Here is a 16953-nt window from a genome sequence, read left to right as displayed (position 1 = left end):
TTGTTTAAAAGGACTCACGCCATGCTTCTGTGGTCCCATCCTTAATTCTGTTGATCTCTGTGGGTGTTTTTATTTCATTAATGCTCTTTTTCTTTGTTTTCTGCTACTGTCTCCTAGAATCTAGGATTACAGGAATTCTCTTTTCTCCCATTTCCCTAGGCCCTGTACTATCTCTCTCCTTTAGTCCTCATTCAATCCCTACATCCATATATGCGCCTCCCATTATACTATTGCTTGTAATTCCTGAAGCCAGGTAAACTCTTCCAAAGCACCAAAGTGACTTAGGAGCCCAAGTATCATTTTAAAAAGTGATTTAGGCACTTATGTGCTTTTTATCATTTTACCCCACATCACTTGCCTGTGCTATTTTCTTTCACCACCAATGATGTCCCAGGGAGAGATGATACTTCACACAACAGAATTCTGTGATAATTTGACTGATGTACATATGGAATTTTTAAAGATATACCGAATTAAACAAAAGTAGGGCACAGTTAAAAAGTTTTCTTTTCCCTTTTTATTAGTAGATAGTTGTGATGGAACCATCCACCAATGAGAAGGAGGGAGCCCGAGGGGGGAAAACTAGTCAAGAGCTAACCCAAAAGCCATTCACAGTTAAACTAATCTCAACTCCACACAAACCTAAAACAGAAAAAACAACCATGGGGTGTAGATGGCAGAGATGTTTTTTTTCTTTAGCTTGGCCTTTTATTTCAAAAAGTAGAAACCTGGGCACTCTTACCTCTGAGAAGTTTCTAAAACCATTTTGGGTCTCCCCGGCTCTAGCCAAAGCCAGCAATACTTACCAGTGACCTCCATTATGATATAGGTGAGGCTATTTCTACGCTCACATAGCATCACTTGAAGGCAGGAGTGTGGCACAGAAAGCAATGCTCAGTTTCTTCTCATTGTTTGTTTTTCATGGGTGCTTGGTGCTGGTGATCCCTTCCTTAGAATCACAGAATATCAGGGTTGGAAGGGACCTCAGGAGGTCATCTAGTCCAATCCCCTGTTCAAAGCAGGACCAATCCACAACTAAATCATCCCAACCAGGGCTTTGTCAAGCCTGACCTTAAAAACTTCAAAGGAAGAAGATTCCACCACCTCCCTAGGTAATGCATTCTAGTGCTTCACCACCCTCCCAGTGAAAAAGTTTTTCCTAATATCCAACCTAAATCTCCCTCACTGCAACTTGAGACCATTACTCCTCGTTCTGTCATCTGCTACCACTGAGAACAGTCTAAATCCATCCTCTTTGGAACCCCCTTTCAGGTAGTTGAAAGCAGCTATCAAATCCCCCCTCATTCTTCTCTTCCGCAGACTAAACAATCCCAGTTCCCTCAGCCTCTCCTCATAAGTCATGTGTTCCAGTCCCCTAATCATTTTTGTTGCCCTCTGCTGGACGTTTTCCAATTTTTCCACATCCTTCTTGTAGTGTGGGGCCCAAAACTGGACACAGTACTCCAGATGAGGCCTCACCAATGTCGAACAGAGGGGAACGATCATGTCCCTCAATCTGCTGGCAATGCCCCTACTTATACATCCCAAAATACCATTGGCCTTCTTGGCAACAAGGGCACACTGTTGACTCATATCCAGCTTCTCGTCCACTGTAACCCCTAGGTCCTTTTCTGCAGAACTGCTGCCTAGCCATTTGGTCCCTAGTCTGTAGTGGTGCATGGGATTCTTCCGTCCTACGTTCAGGACTCTGCACTTGTCCTTATTGATTTCTTTTGGCCCAATCCTCTAATTTGTCTAGGGCCCTCTGTATCCTATCCCTACCCTCCAGCATATCTACCTCTCCTCCCAGTTTAGTGTCATTTACAAGCTTGCTGAGGGTGCAATCTACGCCATCCTCCAGATCATTAATGAAGATATTGAACAAAACCGGCCCCAGGACTGACCCTTGGAGCACTCCACTTGATACCGGCTGCCAACTAGACATGGAGCCATTGGTCACTACCTGTTGAGCCAGACAATCTAGCCAACTTTCTACCCACCTTATCATCCATTCATCCAGCCCATACTTCTTTAACTTGCTGGCAAGAATACTGTGGGAGACTGTGTCAAAAGCTTTGCTAAAGTCAAGGAATAACATGTCCACTGCTTTCCGTTCATCCACAGAGCCAGTTATCTCATCATAGAAGGCAATTAGATTAGTCAGGCATGACTTGCCCTTGGTGAATCCATGCTGACTGTTTCTGATCACTTTCCTCTCCTCTAAGTGCTTCAGAATTGATTCCTTGAGGACCTGCTCCATGATTTTTCCAGGGACTGAGGTGATGCTGACTGGCCTGTAGTTCCCTGGATCCTCCTCCTTCCCTTTTTTAAAGATGGGCACTACATTAGCCTTTTTCCAGTTGTCCGGGACCTCTCCCGATCGCCATGAGTTTTCAAAAGGTAATGGCCAATGGCTCTGCAATCACTTCTTCCTGGTCAGGCAGGGTGCCAAGGTGGCAACTTGTTTTTAGATAGTTAACACGCTACAAACTCACAGACAGAAAGTTATGAATCTCCCACCCCACCACATGGGCAGTGGAGGGTGGCAGACTGGCTGAAGCAAAAGGAAGGTGGAGCAAGGGAACTATTCAGGCAGGTTTCCATGGCCTTGGAGCCCAGCCCAAGTTTGACCCAGTTCTAGTAAGAGCTCATTCCAGGTTAGGATCCAGGCAGAAAATCTGGAAAGCTGGATCTTTAGGACCAGAATTTTGTTACCTCAAATTTTATAAGTCAAATTACAGAAAGCTTTACATTAAAATACCTTATTTTGATACATATAATGGATTCCTCATTTCTTTCGGTCCTAATGAGTTTTCCCCACAACACCATACTACAGCTGTAGTGTAACAATAAGATATTCCCTTCTCAGCCAAGATTTTCAAAACTGAGGGGTGTTTTGGATGTCTGACTTGAGACACCTTAAAGGGACCTGACTTTCACAGGGTGGGTGCTTAGCACATGGTGATAATCAGGTCCCTAAAAGGTGTCTCAGGTTTAGCACCCAAGAATCGATCACAAGTCACTTTAAAAAAATCTTGGCCATCATGAAGACCAATGCTAGAAGTGGTAATACTTTACGTACAGATAAAAAGATAAGAGAGACCTAACCGTGTTCTGTCTGCTATTTAAAAGAAAAAGTACGTTGGATGACTAGGAAAATGAGAGAGCCATTTCTTTTAGGCTTTAGCCCTTCTTTTAGGAGGGACTATAATTTGGGAAAGGAATGCAACTCTGAAGACATTGGTAAACACTAAATTAGATAGAGAAATTAAGAGTAATAAGGCACCAACTCCCATGGCACCAAGCAGGGTCTTCCAGGGAGCTGAGCTCTTTGGCTGGGGAATGGCCACATCTGAGAGAAGTGACTCCCTTTTCCAGGCTGGCAGATGTTCAGGTATCAGAAGAAATTTCTGGCAGTTGGTTGAAGTAAAGCCCTCACACAGAGCAGGGAATGCAAGCTCTTTTGGGGCCAGAGATCTCTCAGGAGCGTTCCTTCACCCCAGCAAGGGACTGTATAACATAATGTAATGAAAAAAGTAATGTGGCATTATTCCCTGGCTGCTGGTAACCTGAATGGTTTTACAACAGTAAAATCAGAATGCTGCTGAAATCAGATATCTGAAGATGTCATGTCAGGTCTAGAAACATTTTGCAGAACAATATAAATGTTTTCAAGACCAGGAAACTTTCCCAAGTACTGGTTTGGGGCAGCAATCAGAAAGAAAGAACACATGAGCCTGGATTTGAAAGATGGAACGTAAGAGACAAGAGGTGCACTGCAGTGCCTGAATGCACAGGAGCAGAAATGAGACACTGTGGAGGTGGTTTTATCATTCCTCAGCCATAAATAAAACAGGATTCAATAGTTTCCAAATGAGAATGTGATGTGCAATTCCCACTGTATGTAATGTTGATAAGTAAGCATAACCAGGCAATGGATATGTTTTCTGTAGATGCATTCATGAACTACAGTGGTGGAGAGCTTATAGTTACAGGATCTAATGCAACCGCACATATTTTTGCAACCTATCCAGCTCCACATCTGTCCCTGATAAGTGGATTTGCAGATCAAGTAAGTACACAGAGAAAAACAAAAAAACCTAGTCTTGTTACATTTGTTGTCTTGATTGTAGAAACAAAATGTTGAAAAACATAAAATTGGCCAATAAAAAAACCCAACGATTAAAATTCTAACAACTGTGGCCAAGTTTATCATTTTGGTCACTCCTTGTTATGCATTATAGTAATGACAAGATATGACCGTTTGCAGAGAGAAAATTTCATTCAGATTGCAATAGGGTGACCAGATGCCCCCATTTTATAGAGACAGGCCCAATTTTGGGGTCTTTTTCTTATATAGGTTCCTATTACCCGCCACCCCGTCCCGATTTTTCACATTTGCTGTCTGGTCACCCTAGATTGCTAGCAAAACTCTTTAAAATTGCTCTTTCCAGCTGTGAGAGCCATGTTAAAACCCAGGTAACAGCTATTCTTATCCACACGGTCTTTGGAATTCTTCTACTATTTTATGTTTGTCAGTGTATTGAGCCAGATCCTCAGCTGATGCAAATCAGCACTGCTCCCCTGTCTCCAGGGGAGTACACCAATTTATACCTGCTGGGGTTCTGGCCCATTTGGTACATGTATGTTATCCCTTGCTAAATAGCAGTTTACCCCTAGAACCACAGTCATTTATTTCTTACCTTTAACTCCCTCATAGATGCCTCTTCACCCCACTCCGCACAAATTTTTGATGATTAAAGAAAAATTGAGAGGATCCACCAGAGCTATCAAAAGAATGAAAATTCCATTTGGTGAAGGATTTTGAAATTTTCAAAACATGGCTTCATTTCAAATCTGAACAAACCCTGAACATTCCAAAATTCTGTGCAAAAGAATTTTTTTAAAAAATAGTGTATTGATCAATATTTTGCAACAAAGTAAATTTTTATTTTATATTAAATACATGACATACCAAAAAATTTCAAAATGAAAAGTCATTTCAAAGCAAATAATAAATAAATAAATAAATAAATAATTCTTTCCAAAAATGTCAACATTGGATGTTTTGACACTGTCAGAACTCTCCCACCCCTCCACCCACACAGGTTTTTCTCCAAAATAAAATTTGGGGACATTGCCCAATTTTCCAAAGTATTTTGATTTTGTCAGAACTGTCTTTTCTCACAGAAAACTGTTTTGTCAAAGTTTTTCCATGCAGCTCTATTAAAAATTATGTCATAAATCATATGCACAAAGGGCCCAAATTAAGGTTGTACAGGCAATGAAAATTCTGGCATTTCCTAACTTTTGAAAACTTTTGAGTGCTTAACTTAGTAAACATATTGTTCTTTAAATGTAGGTTTTGGATGTAATACCAGAATAAAGGTTCTTTCGCTCTCTTTTTTTAAACTGTAAATTTAGGGGAGTAAGCTGTATCTGCATAAGTCACCTTTATACTGGTATATAAAATTTACCAAATTAGGAGTTGTACTAATTTAATGATATCAGTAAAAAATATCACACTCTTAACCAAAATAGCTAAATTACTACAAAAACCTGATCGTAGATGAGTCCTCAGACACTGGGGGACATCTCTCTTTCTCTCTCTCTCTCCTGCTCCACTTGTTCAGGCTTGTAAACAAATCTTGCCACTTCCTTCTCTACATTTCTAAGATTTGTCCTTTGCTTTCTGTTTAGACAGTCTCATCCTTTGTGTCTATGTACACACACACACTTTACATAAAGTTAACTAGAATCAAGCAGAGCTACTTGTGACTGTATGAAGTACTCAGTGGGTGGGAAAGGTGATTTTTCTTCTTCAGAAGCATCCTAGACAGCAAGTAAAGCAACCCTGGATACATTTCCAGGTAAGCACACTGGGCTGACTAATGGAAGTTTTGCCTGTACAGAGTCTGCAGGATTAAGCCCATCATCAGCAAATGGTTCTGTAGCAACATTTTTAATATGCATGGATGTTGTGTTTAAATAGTCACTTTGACTGACTATCAAAATGTGCAACAGGGACTGCTGAGCAAAGCAGAAATATGAAGCAATTAGTTTTGTGCGGGCAAAATCATTGCATAAAGGAATGTGATCTACCAGGTACCAGCAGCTTCAGTTTACATTGCATTTCTCTGCTTGCATTTTTCAGTATTTTTTTATCTATTATTGCTCGGGCACCTTTCTATTATGTGTTTGCAAATGATGAACATTTGGGTGGAGTTGGATTTTTTTTATTTTGGATGCTTACTGCTAATAAGGGACAAACCAGACCGTATTCCTATCACCTTGAACTATAGGGACAGTGGGATCACAACTGGGCTGCTCTGTCCTCTCTCCGTAGTGGAATGAATCTGATCATCAAATCCAAACTTCACCAAATTTGGGGGAAGTTCAGATTCTGATCCAGAAGGCCCCCTCTTTATTTAGAGCTTATATATATATTTATTCAATATATTTTCTTTTCATTGGACAGGTGATGTCAACAGCTCTTCTTGTTCTGATTGTCTTTGCTATTTTTGACACCAAAAATATGGGCGTACCAAAGGGCTTGGAACCAATTGCAGTTGGACTTCTTATCCTTCTGCTCACTTGTTCTTTGGGAATGAACAGTGGCTGTGCCATGAACCCAGCGAGGGACCTAAGTCCAAGGATTTTCACAGCTATAGCAGGATGGGGTTTTGAAGTATTCACGTAAGTAATTCTTGCATCAGTGGGATGTGAATATATCCCTGTTAAGTGTTCTGCTGAATGATTAAGACCCTGATCAAGCCTGGTACTTCAGCACATACCATACTCACCTGCATATGAAATAATCCCAGTGAAGTCTATTCATGTACTTGAAGTTTGACATGTGATAAAGTACCTTGCCTTAATGAGGATTTTCGGCACATCTAGAAAATAAAACTTGCATTTCCTCAAAAACCAGGTACAGTTTCAGACAGACTCTCCTAAAATAGTATGGGGTCTCAGATAACACTGCAAATAGCATAAAGGAAATGCTTTCTTCTCTCACGACAGTTTTCATAAAGAACAAAAACTGCTGTAGAGAGTCAGTAATTAGTACAGTGATAGGTGCACTAAAAGCCATAGCTAGATCAGACAAGGTGGGTGAGGTAATGTCTTTCATTGGACCAACTTCTGGGGGTGAAAGAGACAAGTCTCCGAGCTTACACAGCGCTCTTCTTCAGGTCTGGGAAAGGTAAGAAGAACTCTGTGTAAGCTCGGAAGCTTGTCTCTTTCACAGAAGTTGGTCCAATAACAGATATTATCTCTCCTACCTTGGCTCTCTAATATCCTGGGACCAATCTGGCAGCAATAATGCTGAAAACAACATAAATAGATCAGGCTGATTTGGACTGTTATTTGAGAGTTGAATGCATGTAATTGCAGAAATATGAAAAATCTAAAGGCCTGATTTTTAGGCTGTGTGATGCCTCCTTAGTTTTCATGTTTCAGCATGCACTCTCAAATCTCTGGTTTGTACACACTGAGCTGGCTAGGCACACAGTTAGCCATGTGCACATACCAAAAGCAAAGCTCACCTGTAACCAGTTGTATCCAGGTGCCTCTTTTGTACATACACAAACAGCGCTGTTTTCAAATCTTTCTTCAGGAGCAGGCTCCTCTGGTTGGTTAGTTTTGTATTGCTAATTATGTACAGGTAGGAATCCCAAGTACTCACCACAACTGCTTAAAGCCCCTAGATATCTACAGGATAAATATCCAGAGCACCTAATAGTCCATACAAAGACATTTAATACTACTACACAGCTCTTATGTAGCAAGTTTTTCTATCCATAGATCTCAAAATATCTATAAAAAGAGGCCAGTATCATTACCCCATTTTCCAGACAGGGAAACTGAGGCACAGAGTGCCTGTGAAATGACTTGCCCAGGGTCACCCAACAGGCCAGTGGCAGAGCTGGGAATAGATTCCAGGTCTCCTGAGTTCCAGGCCAGTGCTCTATCCACTGGACAATACTGCCTTCTAAAAAATGGAGCACATGCAATGTAAGATTTCATATCCGGAAAAAAAACTTTCATTATAAATAGGCAATTTTGCTGGAGAAGGTTGGGAAGCCTTGTCATACAGTAATCTAATCATAGACTCCCTAGGAACTCCCCTCTCCTCATATGAGGTGTCATACACATTTGTATTTTAAAATCTACAGGAAAACTATGCTCAGAAGAAAATGCATTCTTTACCTGTTTCAGATTATTTCTGCTAGTGTTGCTTGGGATTTATAGTCAGGTGGGAAATATATCCACACTGAAAAGATCATATTGAGCATTTAAAAGGGAGAGCACAGAATGTCTGGCAGCAGATCTTTGAAACCACAAGAAAAAATAATCTGAGCAGTCTTAGAGACATATAAATTAAGTAGGACATCTTCCTCTCTGTCCTCATTTACCCTACAGCTGTAACTGGGGAACCAGTTACAACATGCTTGTTCCCTTACCCATTTACAACATAGTTCCAAGTTGGAGTACAGAAAGTTACATAGAGTGTTACATAACTGGGCTAAAACTTAGGTACAGTATGTTGGTTGCAGAATACAGATAAGGTCTTGAATATGCTGAAGTTTGAATAATATTGTAAGCAGGTCAGTGGCAGGATTTCTATAATCATTGTGGACAGATTTGGTTTTGCCTAACCCATGTTAGAAATGTGTTGTCAAACCATTCTGTATACTTCAGAGGGGGACAGAGAGGGTTGTCTGTAGTACAGTTTGGATAACTTACTCAGACAAGTAGGTCCTATTGAAGTCTGCTGTCTCAACAGAAAGCCAAAGTTTTCAAGGTTTATCCCTCTGAACAGGGCAATAATGCTTAACAGCCATGCTTAAACATGGTTTCCACTAACAGTTCTGGTTACAGTGGCGGGGGGGGGGGGGGGGGAGGGGACAGAGATTCAGATACAAATGCTCAACCTTGCAATTGATTAGCTGGCAGGTTAACAAAATGTGAAGAGGTGATGAGCGACATTGCTACAGATGAGTATTTTGCTACAATATCTGAAACTATCTAGCAGCAGTGGAATTTTCCCCCCCTGTGTTTATCATACCTTTCTTTTTAACCAGGGCCCACGATGATTCCGAAAGGCTAGGTAAGCACGCAGTGTTTCCTTTAGAGATGTTAGCATTTCACTGACTAGCAGACTGAAAGTTCTGTATGAGCTGTGCAGCCAGTACTGTTCCTTTCAATATTACATCTGCAGTGTATTTAGACTCCCCTGAAACTGCCTCTGAATTCCTTTAGAGAGACAAGGTGGGTGAGGCAATGTCTTTTATTGGATCAACTTCTGTTGGAGAGAGAGACAAGCTTTCAAGCCACCCAGTGCCCTCTTCAGATCAGAATTCCTTTGTGTTGGGTTTTTTTTTTTAGTTATATTGTGTAGTAATAGTGCCCTCTGGTGGCTAGCTGCAAGAGATCAGTCCTGATATTTCCATACTGAAGCTTTAGGGATTTATCATCTATCAACTTCTCCTATTTAAAGGTTATAGGTAGCACTCAGATATCTACTGCCTACACACATCTCTGTTGACATGTCTGGTTTGAATGATGCAATTACCAAACAGCATTAACTAAAACCAGTTCTGTTCTGGAGAAGTCCAGAGGAACTACATAAGGCAGTGGTTCCCAAACTTGTTCCACCGCTTGTGCGGGGAAAGCCCCTGGCGGGCCGGGCCGGTTTGTTTACCTGCTCCGTCCACAGGTTCGGCCGATTGCAGCTCCTAGTGGCCACGGTTCATTGCTCCAGGCCAATGGGAGCTGCTGGAAGCGGCGCGGGCCAAGGGATGTACTGGCCTCCGCTTCCAGCAGATTTTCTGCTTTGCCCAGTTTTGGATGTAGCAAAGTGTGGAGCTATTACTGAGCTAATTACAGCTCCCCAAAGGACCATGAACCAGCTGGAGATGACCAGAGTGCAGTGTATTTCAGCCACTCCTGCTCCTCACCTATACCATGCTCCCTGAGCCAGAGGCTGCAGAAAAGAAAGCATAGGCATCAGCTTTGTCAGCTCTGCATCCACTGTGTTCTCTTTTGCCCTGATCTGCAGCAGAGGTAACTACCTGCAAGCTCCCTTAGTCTTCAGTTGCATGAATAAAGTGGACAGAATGTGTCCCTTTAGTAGTAGTGGTAGAGAAAATACTTTATCATCACAAAGACATAATTGGATGATTTCCTTCTGACCTGGCAGCACAGCTGTATGCTGGGCAATAGGAGAACTAAATGTGCATCAATGGAGCTAAGGGATGTCACAGAGTACTTGTCTCTGTTTCAGTGGAGGATGACAGAAGGTAATGGCAACTCACAACTCAAGCATGTCCTGATCTCCGTTTAGTTTTGGCATCAGCTCCAGGGCAACTGCTCTTGCACCCTCCTAGCAGGAGGGAAAATGCCAGAACTTCAGTTGTCCAGTGCAAGTAAGGGCCATAATTTAGAGAAGATAAAATAGAGAGCACCAGGGTCCCATCTTCACTGGCTTTGTTTGGAACAGCGACATGCACACACATGCAAGACACAGTTGGAGTTTTGCATGTGTAGATCAACGGCACAAAAACTACTGAGTACACCTTGTCACAGCAATCCAGAGCCCAGACGGCCATTCAAGTATGAGCAATGAATGGAGCCAAAACTCAGTAGGACAATGTCAAGGACTATTTTGCACCCTCTAGCAAGATCTTAACAACTCCAAAGGAGGAACTCCAGACTATGGCATAAAGACTGAGTAAAGGAAGAATAATTTCATGAAATGGACATTGTGAAGACTGCAACAAATACCACTGTACTTGTACTGTGGCTAAACATAAATTCACTTCCACATAAAATTATGCTGTCATGCACTGAGCAATTATTTATATAATTTTAAAATTAGATTTGCCATTGTTTGTAGTAATCTCCTAGAATCGTCTTCCAATAAAATCCTTTCTCAAATTAATTTATCTTTTTGTATTGGGGAAAATACGTTCCCTCTTCATTTCCAGTATGCATTAAATGTAAGTGACTCTTTTCTCCTTGAGAATCACATCTTCAATTGATATATCATGTTATTGAGCCAAAACAGCTCATTATACCAGCACAGTTGAGTATATCATCAGAGCTCCGGGACCAGTGCTCAGAATTAACTGCTGCTGTTAAGTGAATATGTCTAGGATACACACATATAGTAGCTTCCTGTATTACCCATAGACCCAGCCCCATTGAAATCAATGGCAAAATTTCCATTGACTTTAATGGAACCAAAATTTCACCCTTAGATTCTACAAGGGTTTCCATCAGGGTACTGCAATTATAATACGGCTCAGTTTTAGGCCAGCATCTTTTTTAACTATTACTGAAAGAAAACCTCACACCTTTAAAACAGAGATAATAAACTTCCTTATGAAACTTGAATCTTGACCACTCTAGTCAAACATAATATACTTTACACTTTAGTATTTTAAACTATACTTTTCAAAACACCCATAACATACTACGCTTCTCAAGCAAAATATTATATACTATGTGAATATAGGGCCTGATCCTGCAAATCATTCCTCATGTAAGCAGAAAAATTGAGACATACCTGTGCAATCATCACACTTGATGTTTCCAGCTGCCCATTAATGTGTGTTCATAATCTGACAATGTAGTGCACAAAATGTGTGTCATTTAATTTCACTACAAGCCAACAAATTTCAGCTTTCCCAAATTCCCCATCTGCTAAGGGTCTGGTAGTTAGGAAGCCTATTTTCTAAAGAACATATACAGTAATCGACCTATGGCCCAGGCGGTTGTTAGTATATTTCAACCAGAGTGTGCGCAGGAAGATAATGGTTGTCACCAATCTACAGAAACATTAGGTCAAAGTAAACATTTACCACAAGATATGATACAAAAACCTCACTGTGATAGGCATTCTAGCTATACAAAATATTGCAGTAAAGTCAATACCACCATACAGCGTTTATAACTCAGCTGCCAAACAATAGATACAATATTAGCAACACAGTGAACCATAATTCTGTTTTTCTTTCTTACAGGGCTGGAAATAACTGGTGGTGGGTTCCTACGGTTGCACCTATGATGGGAGGAGTAATTGGAGCTGTTACCTATATTATTTTTATTGAAATTCACCATTCAGATACACAGCTGGAAGAAGACACGGATATGTATGAGAAATATGAACTTACCAATATGGAGAAAGAAGAAAGAATTTGCGATCAGCACCCTGTTCGGATTTAAAGCAGAATGGCCATATAGGCCATTCTGCAAAAACTGTGCCTCAATTAAAGTACACACTTCATAAGTTACATGTGACCTGCACAGAAAACAAAGTCCAAAAAGAATTTCTTCCCCTGAAGCAGATTATTTCAAAATCTGGGACTTAAATTACTTACTTGCTTCAGGGAAAAAATTGCTGTCTTTTTTTCTGTGGTTTTCAGGTCAAGTTTTCTCCTCGATGAAATTGTAATGGGATGATACACTGACCTGCTAATTCAATCCATACAATCCATAAGTCAAGTGATCTAATTAACCATTAATGGATGAGGCACTGTGTCACAAAACTGCCTGCACAGAGACAGTTAAGTGGTCCAGTGCTGCATTATCCTGTAAAGAAACGATTTCACTCATTACAGCCATTTATTAAAAAAAGGCATGTGCTGAAAAGATTATGCGTTAGGAAAAATATCAGAATTGCCCGAAAGTTAATTGAAGTGGTTTGTACCTAATTTTGTATCTGGATATTAACTGGACAGCTGTGAAAGGATATGCAAGTGGTGAGGATTGAGAAAAGATAACATGTTGACAAAAGGTGAGAAATCTCTGTCTTGAGCTTTAGTCCAAAAAGACAATATTGATACTTTTGCTCAGCTTCTTCATAGCCATAACGCTCCAAGTAGGTTTTCAAACCATTTGATTAATCTTAATGGAATCTATTTAAAACCGAAACTAGATTATTCATCCAAATGTCTCTTGCTGTGTTCTCTGGGTGAATTTCATCCTTGCGCAGAGGGCCAGCAGCACAACGGTTACGCAATGCAGAAAAGTCCTATGCACTACTTATGTTCTTAAGAGGCCTCGTGTGGGCACTCTGTACAGGATGAATTTCATCCTCTAAGAGGGAGCAATTTTTTGTTTTGGTAGCTTCAAGTCATCTCACAAAAACAGTCATTAAAATTAAAAATAGGTCCAAAGCCAGACCCTAGTTTCAAACTGCACTGAGCTCTGAGATCCAGACTGAGTTCAAATCCAGACAGCGTGCTCTCTCTCTTGAATGAAGATGGTTAGATGTATTCTACTTCCACACTATTTAGCTTATGCTAGTTAGTATCATTATCAAGTCCTCACTTTGAAAATCCAGTTTCCTGTTTTATCAATGTAAATTGAATGTGTCAAATTAGCTCAATGCAATCTCTAATTTTTATATGGCTGTTGGTGGTTGTGAATAAAGAGACTTCATGTTCAAAAGCCATGTTTCAAAAGTCGGTTATCAGCTCTATTCACTCATTTTAGGATATTATTGTTCCCTATTTAACGTCAATCCATCCTCTAAATCCACAACATTTTCTCCGAAGTATCTACACTGGGGAGTGCAGAACTCTTTTTATGGCCAGCCACTCCAACAAATGACAAACAGAGGTGGTTTTGAAAATAACGTGGCCAGAAGCCTTCTCCCAATTTCCAGAGGGCAGGTCTGTTACTCCCCCTCCTTGACATAATATGCCAGTAAAAATCAGAGGCCCAGCACATGGCAGCAAAAAGGTAGAAAATCATCTGATCAGACAAAAGCTTTATTTGAATTTGGATTGTTGACTGGACATTGATGATACCATTTACCTGAGGAGCTGCATAGAATCATAGGACTGGAAGGGACCTCAAGAGCTCATTTAGTCCAGTCCCCTGCACTCAAGGCAGGACTAAGTACTACCTAGAGCATCCCTGACAGGTGTTTGTCTAACCTGCTCTTAAAAATCTCGAATGACGGAGATTCCACAACCTCCCTGGGCAATTTATTCCAGTGCTTAACCACCCTGACAGTCAGGAAGTTTTTCCTAATGTCCAACCTAAACTGCCCTTGCTGCAATTTAAGCTCATTGCTTCTTATCCTATCCTCAGAGGTTATCTCCCTCCTCCTTGTAAAAAGCTTTTAAGTACTTGAAAACTGTTATGTCCCCCCTCAGTCTTCTCTTTTCCAGACTAAACAAACCAGTTTTTTCAATCTTTCCCCACAGGTCATGTTTTCAAGACCTTTAATAATTTTTGTTGATCTTCTCAGGACTTCAAAATTTGTCAACATCTTTCCTGAAATGTGGTGCCTAGAACTGGACACCATACTCCAATTGAGGCCTAATCAGTGCGGAGTAGAGCAGAAGAATTATTTCTTGTGTCTTGCTTACAACACTCCTGCTAATACAGCCCAGAATGATGTTTGCTGCTTTTTTTTTTTTTTGGCAACTATATTACACTGTTGACTATTTAGTTTGTGATCCACTACGACCCCCCAGATCCCTTTCCGCAGTACTCTTCCTAGGCAGTCATTTCCCATTTTGTCTGTGTGCAACTGATTATTCCTTCCTAAATGGAGTACTTTGCATTTGTACTTATTGAATTTCATCCTGTTTACTTCAGACCATTTCTCCAGTTTGTCTAGATCATTTTGAATTTTAATCCTATCCTCCAAAGCACTTGCAACCCCTCCCAGCTTGGTACCATCCGCAAACTTTATAAGTGTACTCTATATACCACTATCTAAACCATTAATGAAGATATTGAACAGAACCAGACCCAGAACTGATCCCTGCTGGACCCCACTCAACATGCCCCTTCCAGCTTGACTGTGAACTACTGAGAACTATTCTCTGGGAACAGTTTTCCAACCAGCATATCTCCATTTTCAATGAACATTTTAAGAAAATATACAAAACCATAAACACTCACCTTGCCAAGTCACCATACAAGCACAGTGAAAAAGGTTGTATCTGCCTTTAACTAGTTTGCTTTGGACTCCTGTATTCAAAAACATATATTCTGTTAGATTCATCTGCTTGTGTCATATCACACCACTTTTTGGAGAGTCATCATAACAAAATGGGAGGACAGACATAGCTGGCCCATGTCTTTTGGAGAAGAGAAGAATACAGGAAAAGCAAGTGTATGACACATATGTGATTGCTCACTGTACAGAGCTATATGCAGGGTTTACAGCTGTGGCAGCTTTCTCCTCTGCCTTGTATATTGATATATTGTGCTGTTATAGCTTGTGACATCATATAGTAAAATACAAGGCTGTCAGAAAATGAAATTTATGAACTCTAAGAATAACTTGCACTTATAGTACAAATCAGTAACACCCTTCCTCCGAACATCTGCTCTACAATCCTCAGTCTGTTAAATTACAGAACACTCCAAGACACTGAGAGGTTAAAGTAGCTTGTCCAAAATCACATAGGGTGTGATCCTGCAAGTTGCTGAGTGCCCTTAACTCCCACTGAAGTCAGTGCCTTACTGGAAGCATCTGTACAGAAGATAAAGATATGTATGTGTTATGCAACTGGACGGGAGTAATACATTTTGCCCGGAATGTTTGCAGCAGGCTAAAGTTTGTTGTTCCAGGATTTTCCACAAGAAGGCCACAGCCAGTTAGCATGCCCCCCACACCACACGCTGTTGTTTCCTTTTATGCACCATGGTACAAAGTGCGGAAGCATGGGTCAGGAATGTGAGTGGGACATTTTGCACAGGATATAGAACAACTGGTCTACACCTATAGCATGTGTCTGTGTATTAGCTGTGGTACACAAAGCTCCTCTTCTGCATTTTCTGCATGGTGCCCAGATTGCTACAAGAGAAATCAACGGTGCACCTCCTCTCTAGGTCATTCACAAATATTAAATCATTGTTTAAAGTTATCATGGTTAAAAAAATGACTAGAAGCAACACAAATCTCACCAATTTGGCCCGAAAACCTGCTATCATTAAGTTATCAATTCTATACAGGGACCCATTTTTAAAATTAATTTTAACTCAAACTAATTAATGAGCTTATTTCTACATTTTCAGAAGATTCCCTCTGTACAAATGACAGCTCTCTTTGACTTCAGTGGGGCCAGGATTTCACCCAGAAAGTAAGCGCAATAGTTTTTGAGAGCATATGTTGTACTCTTCATGCCAAACAAAGAGACCGAATCCCTGCTTTGAGTGCAAAACTTAGCTCAACCTTAACAGTGGAGTCATAATCAGCATCTCCATAACACAGCTGAAAAATTGAACTCCATCTCGTGCTACAGGCCTCAATTCATGAAGTTCAGTTTGTGCAGAACAAAAGTATTTTTAGTTTACATAAATCATGAAGTTGTCTATTATCAGTTGATACTGCAAATGTGCCCATTGCCTGAGTTAATATAAGATGATCAGGTACAAAGAAAAGCTTTTCCATCAAGACAGACTTTCCAGTCACTGAGTTGACATTGAGCAGGCTTCAGTGTACTTATTTGGATCTGAAATATCAGCTCCTGGAGAAAAATCATTTCGGGAGCATTATTTGATGTTCAGATTATCTTTTGGACAATTTAAATAGTGTCTTAAATCTAATTAATCACTTTACTAATTTAGAGTCTGCTCTTGCAAACACCATGGGGTCAAATGCTTACTGTTGTTATTGTTCAGAAGTCAATGGCACCACTCACAGTAATAAGCAGTGTGGCCAGTATTTGTACGATCAGGCTCTTAATGTAGCTGAAACTGCACTTTCAAGTAGTTTTGATTCAAAAATTTGGATTACACTGCAAATGAGTTATAATCCAAACCATAATGAGTGCATTCTAATACCAATTTGTATTTATATCAAAATCCTCCCCTTTGACACTGAAGAAAATACTAAGAAATAAATAGCCACTAATCATGACATTCAGTGTTTTATAGGCTGGTGTTGCAAGAACACATTAACTAACCAAATTCCCAGAA

The 16953-nt window shown here is 40.4% G+C and overlaps 1 protein-coding gene across 1 annotated transcript in view; it reads left to right on the top strand.

Moving 5' to 3' along the window:
• AQP9 (aquaporin 9) overlaps positions 1 to 12231 on the top strand; it is a 34183-nt gene extending 21952 nt beyond the window's left edge. Inside the window, exons 4-6 of the mRNA XM_077828532.1 lie at positions 3954 to 4072; positions 6479 to 6696; positions 12030 to 12231. Of these exons, the coding sequence (XP_077684658.1) occupies positions 3954 to 4072; positions 6479 to 6696; positions 12030 to 12231 (539 nt within the window). The remainder of the gene's footprint in view (positions 1 to 3953; positions 4073 to 6478; positions 6697 to 12029) is intronic.
• Positions 12232 to 16953: the final 4722 nt, after the last annotated feature.

The sequence above is a fragment of the Eretmochelys imbricata genome, chromosome 10 (assembly GCF_965152235.1).
Source record: "Eretmochelys imbricata isolate rEreImb1 chromosome 10, rEreImb1.hap1, whole genome shotgun sequence".
Lineage (NCBI taxonomy): Eukaryota > Metazoa > Chordata > Testudines > Cheloniidae > Eretmochelys > Eretmochelys imbricata.
This window is presented reverse-complemented; position numbering and strand designations above follow the sequence as displayed.